The 16,936-nt window shown below is 46.3% G+C and overlaps 1 protein-coding gene across 1 annotated transcript in view; it reads left to right on the top strand.

Moving 5' to 3' along the window:
• Positions 1-293: 293 nt before the first annotated feature.
• The window catches only part of GLRA3 (glycine receptor alpha 3), a 670,994-nt gene continuing 654,351 nt past the window's right edge, over positions 294-16,936 (top strand). Inside the window, exon 1 of the mRNA XM_086963322.1 lies at positions 294-658. Coding sequence (XP_086819448.1) covers positions 588-658 — 71 coding nt within the window. The 5' untranslated portion in view covers positions 294-587. The remainder of the gene's footprint in view (positions 659-16,936) is intronic.

Here is a 16,936-nt window from a genome sequence, read left to right as displayed (position 1 = left end):
TGCAGTTCGCGCACCGTCCGCCGTCCAGAGCGGTTTCACTGTTCGCCATCCCGGCGCGACTTGCGTTTCCTTGCCAGACCGGACCCTCAGCTGTTAACGGGATGGGGGAGGGGTCGTCTGCTGGGTCCCAGCGCTGCATGTGACTGGCTAGAGTGGAAGTGCAGGGGCGGGTTTTCGTCCCCCTCCCGCTAGCCCCAGCACAACCCCCCACCCCCAACGCTGTGGGATTGCGGAGCTCCAACTCGGAGCTCCGGCTGGAATGTGACAAGTGGCACCGAGCGGAGCCGGTCCGGTTGCAGCCCTGGAATTTGCGGGACTTCTCTCCCGGAGCGGGGCTATCTGCCACCTGCATCTGCGGACCGCTCTTCAGAGAAGCATAAGGTTCCTTCGTCGCCTCGTGGCCATGCTGCCCTGTCTGGAAGCAACAGCCTGCTGAGAGGAGCCGGGGCCGTCTCGGACAGCAGTGGGCGCTGTCCGCGGTGCTGAAGAGTAGCAGCTCTCCCGCACGCACACCCCACTGTGCACAGCACATCCTCGGGGCACACATGAAACGGTGACCTGGAATTCATGCTTTGTACTCTTGGACCATGGCCCAGCTTAGGAGTTTGCTGTCCGCGGTCTCTGGGTTGTATTTCTGGGAAGCCGCGTTGTTACTCAGGTATGTTTACAACCAAGATAAGGAGGATTTGTCTCTCTTTACCCTGCACATAATGTGCACTGCTGGAAGCTGTGCGTACGCGTACGAGTGCCTAACCCCCAGCGTCGTGTGAGTGTGTGGTTATTCCCTCTGACACACCTTTGTAGTATAATGTTTATTCCTGAACTTTCGTGCACGTTGGTTGATCTAATTTCCCATTCCTTGTCTCCGATGCCGTGCCGCCTGTCATAGCCCATACACAAGGACGTTACAGTGGTTAACTTACCAAGAACCTTTTGAGCTTTTCTGTGTGTTTAAGTTATGTAAAAACTCACCCATCCAGTTCCCGATTCTATCAAATATGCATGATTGAAAATCCCCCATCAAAACCCTGCTTGATGAAGTTCACCGAAGTTACACGAATGTCCCTAGCACCTCATTCCATTAACGATTTACAAGTAGAACAAGAGCAGACTCGGTCGCAAATCAAAATCTAAATGGAGTAACAGGCACATTTCGTCCAATCATAGGTTCTTGGCACTGTACATGCTCTTTAATTCAGACTCCGAGGGGTAAACACGTGTGCGCTGGAAGGGCGATGTTTAGGGGTGTGCGCGCAGTCTGGTGGCGAGACGCAGCCTAGACTGCCACGTCGCCGCTGACAGCGCGTTCTAGAACAACACTGCATCTCCCAGTGGATCCACTCTGCCAGGGAACTCTAGAACAGCCCCACCCCCTTCACAGAGTGCCAGCGGATTCTAGACGCTCGCGTCGCAACTGTGGGGGACTCTAGAACAATGTAGTGCAACTGCAAGGGGTATCTAGAATGGGATTCCTTCACTGCCTGGGAAGTACAGAACAACACACTGTCAGGGATTCTAGCACAATACACTCACACTGCCCCAATACCAGGCGATTATAAAGCAACACTCCGACATGATCAGTGAGTTCCCAGAACCCTCTGCGCTTGACAGAGATTCTACATCAACACATTGCTAGGGGTTTGCAGAATATCACAATTCAAAAAACATATTCTTCACAGGGGGTTCTACAACAACATACTGCCAGTGTTTTGGAGTTCTAGATCAAAGCACTGTCACTAGGCAGAGATTATTGGACCACGTGAGCTCCTAGGAGAGACACTCTAAACAGGAAAGCTTACCCGTGTAAACATTTTTTGGAAGCAAAAGACACAAATGATAGATGTAATGAGGAAAAAATCAAATATAAACCCCGAGTCAAGAGATATGGGTTACATTCATTGTTCTTTTGCTCACTATGCCTCCCCAGTGTACACCCAACCAAATGAAAATCACTCTTGACTCTGCTCCTCATGGGAACAGTCCAGCCCGAACTGCCAGGCCAGGTCCTCCCTGGACAAGGAACATATATCCTGGGACTGGTTTCGGGGTAGCACCCCCTCATCAGCCAGGCGAGCTTGAATCCAGTGGCACAGTGAGCCCAGGACGCAGGTATGGGCATACCCTTGCTTGCAGTGCCACTTGATTCAAGTTAGCCTGGCTGATGAGGGGTGATACCCCAAACCCGGTCCCAGGATGCTTGTTTCCAATCCAAGGAGGACCCGGGTTGGCAGTTCGGGCTGGACTGTTCCCATGATGAGCAGGGAAAAGACTGATTTGCAAATGGCTAGGTTCAAACTGGGTTGGCATAGTCAGCAAAAGAACCATGGTTTTAACTCAGACCTCTTGACAGGGGGTGAATGTTTGATTTATACAGTATTTTGTCCATCATTTGTTGCTACGACATTTTTTCAAAAACAACAATGCACTGTAACCCAGAACTTAGTTTGGATATGGGGTTGCAGTAAAGAGAAATGTTTTAAAAAGCATTGGTTTCCTATGACATACTCATTTTATGGGTCACACAAGTATCATTAGGTCGGTTGGTCTGTGTTTTGTCGGTGATGCATGTCACACAGACTAGACAGTGCGCAGCACGTGGCGATAACGCGGTGCACTGTGATGCTGAATAGGTTCAAACCCTGATATAATAAATAGACATGAATCAATATTTTTTTTTAATGAAACCCGACTATTCCTTCTGCGTCCTCCCCAAATCATCCGTTCACACTGTGTGTCCTTTTCCACACGAATGTTAACATTTTAAGAGAGCATCTCGACCTGTTAGGATGTTTTTAATACTCAAGCCACCGTAACAAAGAGCCTCCCCATTCGAGCAGCGTTATCGCGAGCGCGGCCGCCCGGGTTCATGCGTGTCCGGGTCTCGGTGATGGATTGCCCGCGCGTGCCTTGTTTCTCAAATTCAATCGTGAAAAGTAGCCCTGCAGATTTCCATTCGTTTGGAAAATGCTTCTTGTTGCCTGAGAGAATGGTGTTCAAATCGATGCTACAATTTAACTTGATTAACAGTCATAGACACCATGTTTGCATTGATCGATTTTAATCGATGTTTCAGCAAATACATTAAAAAAGGGGAGTCAGATAATGGGAAGTTGTCGTCAAACCACCCCTGGCGAGCCATAGTGAAACGACGACCTGAGCCAGCGTTTGTTATTGAATTTTCCAAGTACTAACGCCTGGGAGGTGGGGGTTGGGACGGGGCAAGGACTTGTCTATAGAGAGACGTCAGACATGTTAAAGTGGGTAGGTCGCGAGAAGGAATGATGCCCTGAACATGGCGACGTGGTGATGAGCCCCTCTACTCCAGTCTTTAAGTCGTTCGTCGTTGATCTTGTTTCCCGCCTCAAAGTAGGCACTGTGCAGTGTTTGAAGCCTTTGTGCTCTGATTTGAAGGGGAAGTTCTGTAAAAGTGTGCCTCCGACCTGTTACTCATCTGGCACATTGCAAGCTGTCTCCACTACTAAGCGCTGCGAGGCCTCCGGGTATGTACGCGCTATATAAATATAATTGTTCATTTAATTCATTTCACTACTACCAGAACCGCCCCTCGTATTCAGGCCAAACTGACATTTTCATGCTGAGCATCACTTATTTTAAACTTAGGTGGTGTACTCTTCAAATTTTTGGAGGCATAAACTAAAAGTGCATCGAGTTTCTCAGTGTTTTACTGACTTGTAAACAACTATGTAACTCAAATTCACCCTTTCAGTGCTTTGTACTGTTCATTGTGCAAATAATAACTCTTAGGGCCTGATTAGGCTGTCCGTGGGACCGCTACAGGCCGTTGGTGGTGGTCCCACCAACATCCAGCTGAGTGGTCCCTACAATAGGGGCGATGCCTGCTCAGGCACTGCCATAGAGATTACGATGTTCCTTTCCATGGCGGTTCGACTGACAAAGAAAGGTTGTCGAAGAGGGACCTTGGGGGTCCCTAGAAGGACCGCCTTCCCCTCCGGGCCTCAGCTATGAGGCCCAAGGGACACCTGTGGTGCCCACCCCCATCATCCATTGCCCGTGTGCCAGGCACCATGCGGTGCCTGGCAAAGAGTGCAGGGACGTTTGTAAACATGCCATTTGTCAATGAGGCTTGGGCTGCGGTCAGTTTGCCTCAGTGGCAAAAGGCATGTTTCCAACCACCTACCCTGCAGGCAGAACATATTTTGTAAGGTGGGACTGAGGACTACCTGTCAACCGGACCCATTGGAGTGGTGTGGCTCACTGGTTAGAGGCAGCAGACCCATAAGCAGAGAACGACCCTGGACCAGGGTTCAATTCCCGATGCGGCAGTGTCGTGGACCAGGGTCAAAACGGACTCAATAATTCTCGCCTTGGTGCTTACTCTAACCAGGGAACACACTTGGCAACTATGGGCATTAAGCTTGCCTCATCTCTACAACGGCCCCCCACAGACGCCGGGGATGCCTGGTTTCACCTTGGAGATACCCAGAAAGGGACCATCTCACAGGGAAAACCAGGACGGGTTCCCCAGCGGTGTTCAGCGCCAGGATAATCCATGGAGTCGCAGTGCGCTTTACAAGTACACCCACATTTACATTTACATTCCTGCAGCAATATCGGTCGGACTCTCATCTGACCATTATGGTAATCACCTCCTAAGTGTTCGGCGCTCCATTTGGCAGATTCCGTTGGCTTCCAAAAATTATGAATATCTCATTAGCCAGCATGTTAACAATCCCTTTGTCATTTTATTCGTTCAGTTGATTGTCGTCTGATGTGCAGGTGCATAAATGAATAATGTGTCCTGGAAAAGCAAAGAAGATGCATTGCTCTAGATTGTTTCAACACTAGGTAGCCAGTGCCAGCTTGGTCAGATCATCCTTGCCCCCATTACATTGGTCTTTTTTCCTCTAATACCGTTCTGCTTGGTTCAGCTTGTAGGCCCTTGGCTGCAATGGGAATCGTTGATACTACAATTTCCAGAACTCAGTGATTTTGGCAGATAAACCAGGATAGGCATTGCGATGCTTCTGAGTAGACAGGCTCACGCCTTGAGCTGTAGAGATCGCCGGAGTACAAAACGATAGAATAGTATGGCCCTGTCACTCCTTGGATGAGTTCCATATTAAACAGTGGTGGGTTGCAGAGGCTGACAAAGGAAGGTTTTCCCTTGAGAGGGGACCAATCTTCAAAGAGGGGAAAATAAAATGATGTTCTAGTAGGAGGGTGTCAGGAAAGATGCAACATCTAGTTGATGTAAACAGATAACCAGGACTTTAATTTTCAGTTCTTTATGACTGCTGCAAATAATTTGCTAGAGTTCTGTGATAGAATGTGTAAGGAGAGGGAGGCAGAAGCAAATGTTAAAATGTATAATCTCAGGTTCATGTAGGGAAATGGTGAGGTACAGTTGGTGTATTTGGAACTAGGAAACAGTTTTTGTTTTCAGCCTCTGAACTTTCTACATTGGGTGATGGTGGACTATTCATTGACACCCATGTGTATTGATTCCCATATCTTCCAAAACTGTCAGTACTTAGAAACAGGTAAATGCTGATATGGCTACGTGAAAGGGTACCTTTGCATGTAGCATTTCTATTCCAGGCATCGAATTGGAAGTGGAAAATTACCCTGGAGCAAATAAACAAATTGTATCTGCATACAAAAAGCACCAACAGGCTGAACGTTCTTCTTGAGCACCCCATTAACTTTTTCATTTGCAAGAAAGTGGATTAATATTTAGCATGGATGGTAATCCGTCACAAATAGTAATGTTACTATTCCTCGTAGGCCATGTTAAGTTTTCAGTAATTTAAACCTTAGCTGAACCCCTGGTCGCTATGGCACAGAGCAGACAGGCTTACCTTAAAAAAAGGAGTAAATTATTTAGAATTATTAAATCAGTTCAAAAGTCAAAAATACAACAGAATACAAATCCCACCCTAGTTTATACAAAAAGAGACTAATTTAATCAACAAAATGACACCAGTATGACAAAAATCCAACAAGGAAAATCGGAGACATAAACTTAAAATATTTTAAATAAAAATAGTCCCAAAAAGCGTTAGGTGCCAACCACGGTCATCTGGTTGCTCTTGACCAGGATCTAGATGCAATTTGAGGCCAAGAATGATGGAGTGCTGATTGAAAACAGAAAGCAGGTTTGTCCCTGTCAAAGTCAAAAGATAACTTTATTTCGATTGAATTTACAATCATAAAAAGTGCATTTGAAAACATTACAGCATTATAAAAATTCAATTTGCTCATTGATTGCTAAGGAAGGCAGGGCAATTTATGCTTCAAAAGGGTGAAAAAAAAAAGAAAAACCATTCAAGTACAAGTAAACACTAACACTCTATGTACAAGAATAATAACACAGTCGTCAATAAAATCTTAGGGAACAGTTGCCAATAGTTGGGAATGAGTTTTCAAGCAGGCTTTGAGAAAGCAGGCTACAGTTTTGGCAACGTACGGGGTATCTAAGTATTGAAGTGCCAAAAGAGCTGGTCTGCATCTTCTCAGTCCTAGGTGCCGGAGCAATGGAACCAGCCATCGTTTCCGCGGGGACTTATAGAAACTGCAGAAAAAGGTTACATGCAGAGTTGACTGGCGAGTAAGACCGTCACAAGGACAGTTTGTTAATTCCCGTGACCAGTCTGAGGGCACAGGCAGTGAGACAAGGCGATGAAATACATCAAACCGAAATCTGGTTAAAACATACCTCTCATAATTTGACAGAAAAAAAGACAAATAAGGTTGAATGCCATAAGAGGATTGAACCATCGTTAAATGTACATTTGACTTTTTGACAAGTTCAGAACACAGACGAAGTTCGCTTAAGTGGTCAGCACATAGCTTTTTCAAGGATTTTCTAGGTATGTCCAATAGAGTTTCAGGGTCAGTGAAATATGCAGGGTGGTTCAAATCAGTCAAAAATTTTGAAACATATAACAGCCAAGGAATCTTTTTCCAATGGGACAAAGTGAGACAGTCAGATATTAGTGACCTGGTTAGATAACATTGCTCCTGGGTCCATATTCGATGCCATAGTAGAATCGGCTGGTATCTAATGATGTCAGTCAGATACTCCCAACCGAGTTCCACATGGGTACCGTAAGTAGGAGCACTACGGGGGAGGGCCAATATGTATTTCAGAAAGTAATTTTCTATGATTTGAAGCTCGTCTGCAGACACATAGCCCCAGACTCCAGCCCCGTATGTAGCCACACTCATGCATTTAGCTTGGTAGATCTTCAAAAGCACAGTAGGAGCGGGCTTACCCAGTTTCCTAGAGAATGAAGTCAGTGCTGATGTTGTGCGTTGAAACTGCAATTTTTTACTGGATATGGCTGGTTTCCAGGACAGATGTTTATCAATAAGAATACCTAGGTAAGGGTAGGTGTTGGCAGTTTCTAATCTGGTCTTCTCGATAAAGAGAGATTTACATTTTTGGGCTCACTTGCCGATATTCATAACGAAAGTCTTGGACTTATTGACTTTGAGACCAAGGGAAAGCATGAATTCGCAGTACTTTCCTAGTTGGGTCTGAAGTTGATTAGGTGTCCTTGCTAGGATGACTGAATCGTCTGCATACAGTAATGCAGGGATTGGGTGGAGCTTATGCAGGGGAGATCTTTGCTGTCGGCTAGCATCGCTTGCTCCAGTCCATGAGTATAGATGTTAAATAGGAATGGAGCAAGGACGCATCCCTGCCTTACGCCTTTTTCGATGTTAAAGGATTCAGTAAGCTCCCCTTTGATGCCATATCTCACACAAGCTTTTGCGTCCGAGTATAGCTCTCGGAGGAAATTCAGCAGTGCAAGATCTATGCCCAGATTATTCAAGATCGCCCATAACTTGGAATGAATTACGCAATCAAATGCGGAACTCAAGTTCACATAGACTAGATGAAGATTACCGCCTTTGGCCCCAGCGTATTTGCCTATAAGTAAAGTCAGGTTTAAGGCCTGTTCCACAGTGCCCAGGCCCTCCTGGAACCCAAACTGTAAGTCGGTTAGGATCTTATTCTCTGTGGCCCAGTCCCTTAATCGCTCCAAGATTAGTCTACCGGCGACCTTGCCTAGGGAATCCAAAAGGGAGATGGGCCTGTAGCAGGCTGGGTTGTCCCGATCTCCCTTTTTGAAAATGGGCAGGAGCACAGAGGTGGACCAAGAATCATTAAGGCCGATCTGGGTAACTGCAGACATGACCTGTGTGACGATTGGAGACCAGAGATCTATGTTGCTCACAAATATGTCTAAGGGGACACCGTCTGGACCGGGCGCTTTGCCGGTCTTTGAGGAAGTCAGTGCTGTGGTTACCTCCACTAGATCGAAGTGGAGGTCAATAGGGTAGATGTTGTTGCTAGTGGGAGCTTCCTCATCTGGTCTGGGAACCTCGGTTATCAAGGGGTTGTCCCCGAAGATCTGCGAGTAGTGTGCTACCCATTTATCAGCGGGTACTGCCACATCTAGATGCTGTATAGCGGTTTCATCAGCTAGGAAAGGGGCCTTAACTGTTCTCCAAAACATGGTGGAGTCCTTGGTTAGAGTGCTCTGATGTAGTTGGGCCCAGAGATTATTTTTTATTTCCCGTTTACGGGATTGCTGTGCCATCTTATAGTTTTTTCTTAAGGAGGCGATTTGGGGCTGGTCCCTGGTCTGATTGTGTAAAGCATTTTTCAGTGCACGCTGCGCTTTACGGCAACGGGAGTCAAACCACCCTCTGGAGTCCTTATCATTGTCGTGAGTCCTATGTGGACGAGTAAGCTCTTGTTTGATGACTTCTAATATTTTGACAAAGCTGGAGAGAATCAACTGGGGGGAAGATGACGTCTCCAGACAGTGGTGGATTAAAGGAAGGGTTTTTTGGATGATCTTACTGGTGATCTCTGTGGGGTTGATCATCGACCACTTAACGGTATATCCGTTAATTTTACTCATCTCCAAGGAGTGCTGCGCTAAGAGACTTGTTTTTGGGCAGGCTGAGGATGGAGTATTTAATACTATGGTAATGCTATTAGAGTAGTGGTCACTTGAGGGGTCGGTGCCAGTTGTAAATTGCTTCAGTCGGTTGTTTAGGGATTGGGAGCATAGGATAAAATCGATAATTGTGGTGGCTCCTCTACCGTGGAAAGTCGTCTTGAACTCTACAGCAGGACTCACTAAAATGTTCGCGAATTCGAGTTCTAGTGCAAAAATACAAGTGTTTAGTGCATGGCCAACTGTACTGTGGGTGAAGTGGGCCAGAGGGACATCGTGCTCGTCTAAAAGCCCGCAAATACCTTTGTTATAATTGTTACACAAATACACATTGAAATCCCCACCCCAGACAATATGACAATGTAACTGTTGATTCATAGCTTTTTGATCTTGTAAATATAAAGTGATTCCCGACAGAGATTTTACACAGTCGCTGGGTGAAGAGTTGTTGTACATATTGATGAGATAATAACAGGAGTTATTGTCTGGAACTATTTTGAGGATTTGAGAAATTGACGAAACTAACGGAACTTCCATGATCGTAAAAGGAATTAAGTTGGAAACATAGATGGCTAAGCCGCCCTTGTATCTACCATGAGTGGACGGTAGGGAAGGAAGATGAAATGTTTTAAAACCCTGGATGTGAATAGAGTCAATTGCCCAAGTTTCTTCTAGGCAGATTAGCTTATATTTATTGGTCACTTCCATCCAGGACTGGAGATGGATTTTCGATCTTAAGCCAGCTACGTTCCAGTATAAAATTGGAAGGTCCTGGGTTGATGGGAAAGTAGAGTTTGGAGGCTGAGGTTCGGCTGAGGAGTGTGGGAGTTGGGACGGGGACTGGGTGGTTATGGCAGAAAGAGGAGGGATAGGTTTAGGCTCACTGAGTTGAGGAATAGTAGATTGTTGGTTCAGAAGCGGGTCTACAGGGGTAGCTGACAAAGTGTGGCACACAACCTGGTGAGGAGAAGATGTCTGCTGTTGGGTCAGGGGTTGCTGGGGAGGGCAAGGCTCGGGCTGAGTACCATACAGAGATGGCGAGAGGGAGCCAGCCGTCCGAATGCTCTTACAGGGGTCTTTTGGATTGGGGGAAACGCTGTTGTAGCTGCTGTCTGTTATGGATAGAGTTGGTAGTCAGTCCACCATATCCAGGCAGTCATATCGATTGGATAGTGGTGGACCTCTCCAATTGCTAAAGTGGCCTGGTGGTGGGTTGCTAAAGCCGTACCCCGACCACTGATCTCGGTCTCTGATTCCGCCCCAGTTTCCTACCCTCGTCCAGGACCACGGAGGACCAGCGTTACGTCGTGTATTAGGGGGATAGAAATACGACAGATTATGGGTAGCTATCCCTTCAGTAGAGATTTGATCACCCCAGGAGCAAATATGCTCAACTGTGTTGGGATCTTCAAAATTTACTATAATACAGTCGCCCTGAGTATTTTTTGGTAGGTTGCCTAACCAAGGCACTCTGCGCACTGTAGTAACTCTGTTGTCCATAAAGATTGGAAGCGGTCTATTGTTGGACAACCAGTATATTACTTTATTTTTTAGAGACCAAACCGGTTCATCTTGGTTTGGGAGGAGTTCTGGAACCCCAGTCATTATTACTACATATGGAGAGGCCTCAGGTGGGAGATGGATAGGGGGAGTCCTTCTCTTACGGTTATTAGGAATGGTGTTAAATCCAGTAGCATTATTGGATTGGGTAGGAGCAGGAGTGGGGGCTGTAGAGGTGGGAAGGGAAGAAGGAGGGTTTGGTAGGGAGGGTGCTGTTGGTTTAGGATTGGTTACGGGGCGGGGTGGTAAAGGGTTAGAGGATTTTGGAGGTGGTTGCGGCATGTTTGTAGATGCTAGGGAATGATTTTGAATAGGCTTCTCAGAGATTTTTTGTTTGTTGGGATTGGGGTTCTGCGCAGAGGTTCCAGGTTTTAACGCTTTAGCGTTTGGAGTGTTTAAAGTAGTGGACCTGCCTTTCGCTAAATTGGAATCCTTCTTGTTTCCTTTACTTTGGGTTAATGCAAGGGACAGTTGGGTTAGTTGAGACTGAACCATGTGTAGGGCCTTTTCTATGGGTTCCAAGTGAGATTTAAATAAATCACCAATTCTGGTGAGCAATAGGCTGTCATTACTACATGCATTAGTTGTAAAGTTACCATTTACCATGTCTTCTTCGCTGTCATTGCTACTTGAACTAGTGCAGCTGATGTTCGGGTTAGCAGAGATAGAATCCACTATTTGTACATTTGACAGCGAAGGAGAATGGTGGAGGGATGAAGGGTTAGGGATTTGTGGGGGTAAATTAGAGGCAAGAGGAGTTACAGGGATAGTTGTAGCAGGAGGAATGGTAAAAAGGTGGGGTTTAGTGGTTGTCTTCTTCTTTAGTTTTTTGGGAATTGCTCCTTCTCGTATACCCCTTGCCAATGGGGAAGAAGGGGTGTTATCTAGTTGAGTAACAAAAATGGCAGGAGATTTTTCAAGGGAGAGATGGGATTCAGACAAGTCTAAAGATGCAGAGAGGTCCACTGTGCAGGGAACAGTGTGCGTTTCTGCATGCACTGTCACTGGAGGAGGTAGATCAACAGGACGTAGGGGGGTTTTTGCAGTGGCCAGTAGGCCCATCGAAGAGCGTCTGGCAATCATCAAGTCCTGTGAAATCCTCCCGTCTAGTAGGATAATGCCCTGCTCAATAGCATCATTAGCTTTGGTTATAAATTGGTCGATTGGCCCAATGACCTCACCAACGGATTGAGCCTGCTTTTTAACTGTATTCCTAGTGGTTCTCAGGGACATTGTGCCGTAGGAATTGTTACAATTGTGAGATACAATGAATTTTCTGAGGCCAATGTCAAAAAGTTAACGGGTCCTAAATAGATGGAAAGACAGTGGCAGAATATTAAAGCACAAACTGCAAATAAGGTGGCCCAGTCCAGTCCTGCCCGGTCTTGAACGGGCTTAAACGGGCCCGCCCTTGGCCCGGGCTTCGCCCCGGGCTTCGCCCCGCGCTTCTCCCCGCGCGCGTCCCGCGTTGCGTTTGGGGCTGGTCAGTTTATAGTGAGCCAGTTAGGGGGCGTGGCCTCCGGGGGAAGAGGCACCAGCTGTTAGATGTAGGGGCTGCTGGTCCTCGCAGTCCCCCGGTGAAGCCAACAGGTAGCCCTGAGGTCTGGTGCACGCTGGGAGCGTGCAGGCTGTCCGCCGATTGCGGAGAAGCTCCCACCAGCGGCACGACCTTACCTGCACAAGGCTGAGTGACAATGCGCCCTCCGTAAGTAGCGTTCTGTGGTCCTTCCTTGTGGCAAGTAGAAAGGTTAAAAATGAGCGGCACCCGCGAAGCGGGTGTCGCGAAAAGTAAATAGGCGTCTGAGGGGGGCGTGGCCTCCGGGGGAAGAGGCACCAGCTGTTAGATGTAGGGGCTGCTGGTCCTCGCAGTCCCCCGGTGAAGCCAACAGGTAGCCCTGAGGTCTGGTGCACGCTGGGAGCGTGCAGGCTGTCCGCCGATTGCGGAGAAGCTCCCACCAGCGGCATGACCTTTCCTGCGCAAGGCTGAGTGACAATGCGCCCTCCGCAAGCAGCGTTCTGTGGTCCTTCCTTGTGGCAAGTAGAAAGGTTAAAAATGAGCGGCGAATTATTAAATCAGTTCAAAAGTCAAAAATACAACAGAATACAAATCCCACCCTAGTTTAAACAAAAAGAGACTAATTTAATCAACAAAATGACACCAGTATGACAAAAATCCAACAAGGAAAATCGGAGACATAAACTTAAAATATTTTAAATAAAAATAGTCCCAAAAAGCGTTAGGTGCCAACCACGGTCATCTGGTTGCTCTTGACCAGGATCTAGATGCAATTTGAGGCCAAGAATGATGGAGTGCTGATTGAAAACAGAAAGCAGGTTTGTCCCTGTCAGAAGTTTTACCTTTTCACTTAGTCTCTGAAATGAAAGTCAAAAAACCTGAGTGGGGCAAGGCTGTAGACTGAGACTGAGAAGGGACACACAAGGCCATCTAGCCATCTGACAAGGTCCCAGTTAAGCCCTTACGTTTGGATGGCAAAGCTCAGAGCAGGAGAAATTCAAAATCCATGCCCAAAGAAGGTCGCTTGCTGACCGGACACATTTGAGCCTTCACCAGGTGAAGAATTCTAAGTTTGGACTTCACCACTTTTTCTGAGCTCGGTTTCTCCAGTGGGCAAGGCTGCCAGCTGTTACTGAATATAGTTCCAGGAAGCTTGAAACCCTCTCCGTGGCATCAAAATGGATTTGCTGCCGTGGAAAAGCTCTGAGCGGGACAAACCTGAATCATTGGCCCAGTGGCAATCCACCTTTGTCGGACTGAATTGGTAGGTTTGGCCCAGTCTTATAGAGGTCTTTAGAGACAAGAAGTTACTAAATACCTGTTTTTTCCTGATGTTAGAAGGAGTATACTTTGACCCACCTTAGGGTCCCATGACCAGTTAAACAGCACTTGGGGATGAGGACTCTCTCCAGCAGAAGCCATCTGAAACATACAGCGCTGGTCCTGAAGGAACTGGTCAGTTGAGCTCTTCGTGAAATGGGCTTCTTGCAACTATTTGTAGCCCAGTGGCTTAACAGAAGGTCACCAAATTAACGGTTGGAGTCCATCTTTGTACTGAATATAAGTGGAAGCAAGTGCAGCACTTCAGGTCTCATCATATGCTTAAATTCAAGATGGTGAAACCCCTGTTCCATTGTTCAGAGGTGTGGCTAGGGAAATGAGCAACTCTCTCCTCAGTGGTCACTTCCAACCAGATCTAGGGACAACCTCGCATTCCAACAAAGTTGGTTCCTGCCTTGCTGCGCAAACAATGAAGGACCTTGCCCAGATGGTAGGTAACATTTGCCCGTGACAGGGTAAACCTCTTTCAAGTTAATCAGGTTCCTGTGAACAGTCTAGATGGTCATCTTACCAGAGAGACAGAAACACCTCACCTCGCTTCTGTGAGAAGCTTACAACCTCATCAAGGGGGCTATTCATCTGTTAGGTGACAACTGGAGCTCATGAAAATGAGCCTCCAGATGCTTCAGCAGGGAAAGGTACATTTCTAAAAGCACCTTTTCTTTAATATGTATCCCACATTTTATTTTATTATTTAATTGGGTGAGAAATAACTATTGAAAAAGTGATTGAGTGATATTTCTAACAGTTTCCTAACCAAGAGTAGCATTATTAAATGTAATAATGTAATCCAGTGCTTTCCTATGCAACAGCTAGCTTTGCTACAGTGAAAATAGCTTTTGAGGTTTTTCATTGTAAGGACATATTTGACAATATACTTTTACATGTCATACTTTTAAATACTATGCACCCTGCTTTATGGGCACCATGGCCTTCTAGAGGTGACTTAATACTATTTAGAAGGAAGAGGTTATTTTGACTGTCCAAATTTGCAGTATAAAACTGCAACTGCCAGGCTACAATCATAGACCTGCAGTCATGTTTGCTCTGTCTCTGTAGTGTGTGGCACAATGGGTGCTGCAGTCTATTAGTGACATTTAACTTACAGGCCTTGAGTACACTGTGTACCATGTACTAGGGGCATATCGTTATGCCAATTAGAAGTATAACATATTTCAAACATCTTTTAGGTGCTCAAAGCACATGCACTGGGGCATGGTGACCCAAGTCCCAGTGCATAGATTTAAAAAGTCAGCAGCATGAGTTTCCAATTAATTGGTGGGAACCTTCAAAAAGAGGCATTTTCCTAAAGAATATCTTTCTTTTTTTTAATTATTTTGTTTTGTATTCCACTATCTATACCACTAATAGCTAGCTTTAGAGACTTCAAGTTTAAAAAAAAATGTGTGGTAGAAGTGAGTGAGTGAAATTATGAATGTAGAATGGCACTGCAAGCTAAATCATTACTATACACTCCCTGGCTTGTTGTGGATAGGATGGGTTCTTTTGACAAGATAACTATTGAGTCAAAGTTGGGGAGACATTAGCTGCTAGTTAATATGGAGATTGATACACTCATTAGACATACATACTGTAAGATAGTTTCAAAGTAATGGTAGGTACCTCTTACGAGACAACCTATTTTTGAAGTGTTGCAAATTCTTGGTAAACATGTTTTTAAATACTGAACATAAGTAAATGATGTGAGGACAAATTCCTAGACTTGGCACCGCACAATCGGCAGGCATATCAGAAATTATTTTGTATGTTAGAGTTGTAGGATTGGTGTGCATTCTACCAGATATTCCCTCTAAGATCTAGCAGAGTCTATGTACCTTTCAGACATGGTTTTGAGAGTTCCAGCACAGCTGTATCATCAATGGTTATTTGTGATTCTGTTATTCTTTACAGCAGTAATGTCTAACTGGCACATGTATCAAAAATGCCATTTGCGAATCCTTATTAGCGAAAGATAAGGATTTGCTAATACGGAATATCAAAAGCCTATGCACGTTGGAATCACTAAAAAAATAGCGATTCCTTGAAATTCCTTAATTGCGACTCGCAAATTGCAAGTCATAATTAAGGAATGGCTTCCTAGAAATGAATGGGCATTGCATGCACAATTTGCGAGTACCCATTAGGTACTCGCAAGTTGTGCATGTAATTTCAAGGGTGCAAGGGTGTCAAAAGGACACCCTGTTGCACCCCTGAAATTGATATGTGCACCCATGATATGTGCACCCTTGTTGCGCACACACATGCCCCAAGGGCATATTTGAGTTTATCCTAGAACTTTAAGAAATCAGGTTTAATTTTTTGGTGTTTAGCAGACCCTAATAGTGAAATCGCTATTTTAAAGGCCATCTTGCATCGCATTCAAGGCATCGTAATTTGCGATGCCTTAAATTTAATCGCAATTTGAGATTTTTGCATTAGGGATGATGCATCCCAAACGCAAAAATACCGGTTGCAAAGGGGCAGATTCTGAGAATCTGCCCGTTTGAGACCGGTTTTTCCTTTGAAGCAAGTGCCCCTTAATGTTTTGTATTGTAGTGCAATGTAGTGCGTAATGGCTGTGGTCCAAGGTCTGCCAATTCAGTTGGGTGCACTTGGGTTGTTTGGAATGTGCATTGCCTGGTATGTGGTTTGCGAGTGAGGTAAAGAAGGCAGCTTGTGCCATTGGGAAATAACATCAATGTATTGACCTGTTAAGACTATAGGGCCCATTAAAGTCTGCCCGCCATCCCGTCGTGTAAATGGACCGCCCGCCAAAAGAGCGGGGGTCCCGTGGGTGCTATTAGGATGAGCTCGCAACATTGGCGGGCGCATCCTGCATCCCTAACATTTTGGCGGGTGGTGCACTCAGCACCGCCCGCCACAATGTTAGGGAGGCATGTTGTGCACTTCCATGCACAACATGGCAGGCACCGCGGGGTGCCTGCCATGTTGTGCATGGAACTGCGGGGGGGTACCATAGGTACCCCCCATGTGCACCCCCACCCCCCCGGAGTACCATGGGGCCCGCAACGGCCCCCCTAGTGGACTTCCCATGCTTTTCCGTGGCGGGCATTCCTCAAAGCACATTCTAATATGGCTCGCGGTGTCAAACAGACACCGCCACCATATTGCAGCCTTTTCCGCCCGGTCGCAAGTCGGCCGGGGCAGAAATGCGGCGCACGGTCTTTCCGTCCGCTGCGGACCCCGCAGCCATAATATTATGTCGGGGGGTCATTCCGGCACGGATGGCGGGCGGATCGCCCACGCCAGGCCCGCGGTGGCTACCGCCGGCCTGGCGGGGCCTAACCGCCGGCCATCCTAATGGGGTCCTTTGGTGGGTGGACGTCAAGTGTTCTGCCTAATATTTTCTGTTGATGGTAGGTGTTTGGCTTCAAGAGAAGGTGATAGCATTCGAGAGCAAGGTGTTGTCCACCTCTAGAGCACACATGCTTTATTGAGTGTATGTTCTGTCTGATGTGTTATTAAGATGCTGTTAGCATTGTTTCTGAGTGGTTAGGTCTGTTGTCAGTATCGTTGCTACACCAAATTTGATGCAATGTTT

The sequence above is a fragment of the Lissotriton vulgaris genome, chromosome 3_1 (genome assembly GCF_964263255.1).
Source record: "Lissotriton vulgaris chromosome 3_1, aLisVul1.2, whole genome shotgun sequence".
In the NCBI taxonomy this organism is placed as follows: domain Eukaryota; kingdom Metazoa; phylum Chordata; class Amphibia; order Caudata; family Salamandridae; genus Lissotriton; species Lissotriton vulgaris.
This window is presented reverse-complemented; position numbering and strand designations above follow the sequence as displayed.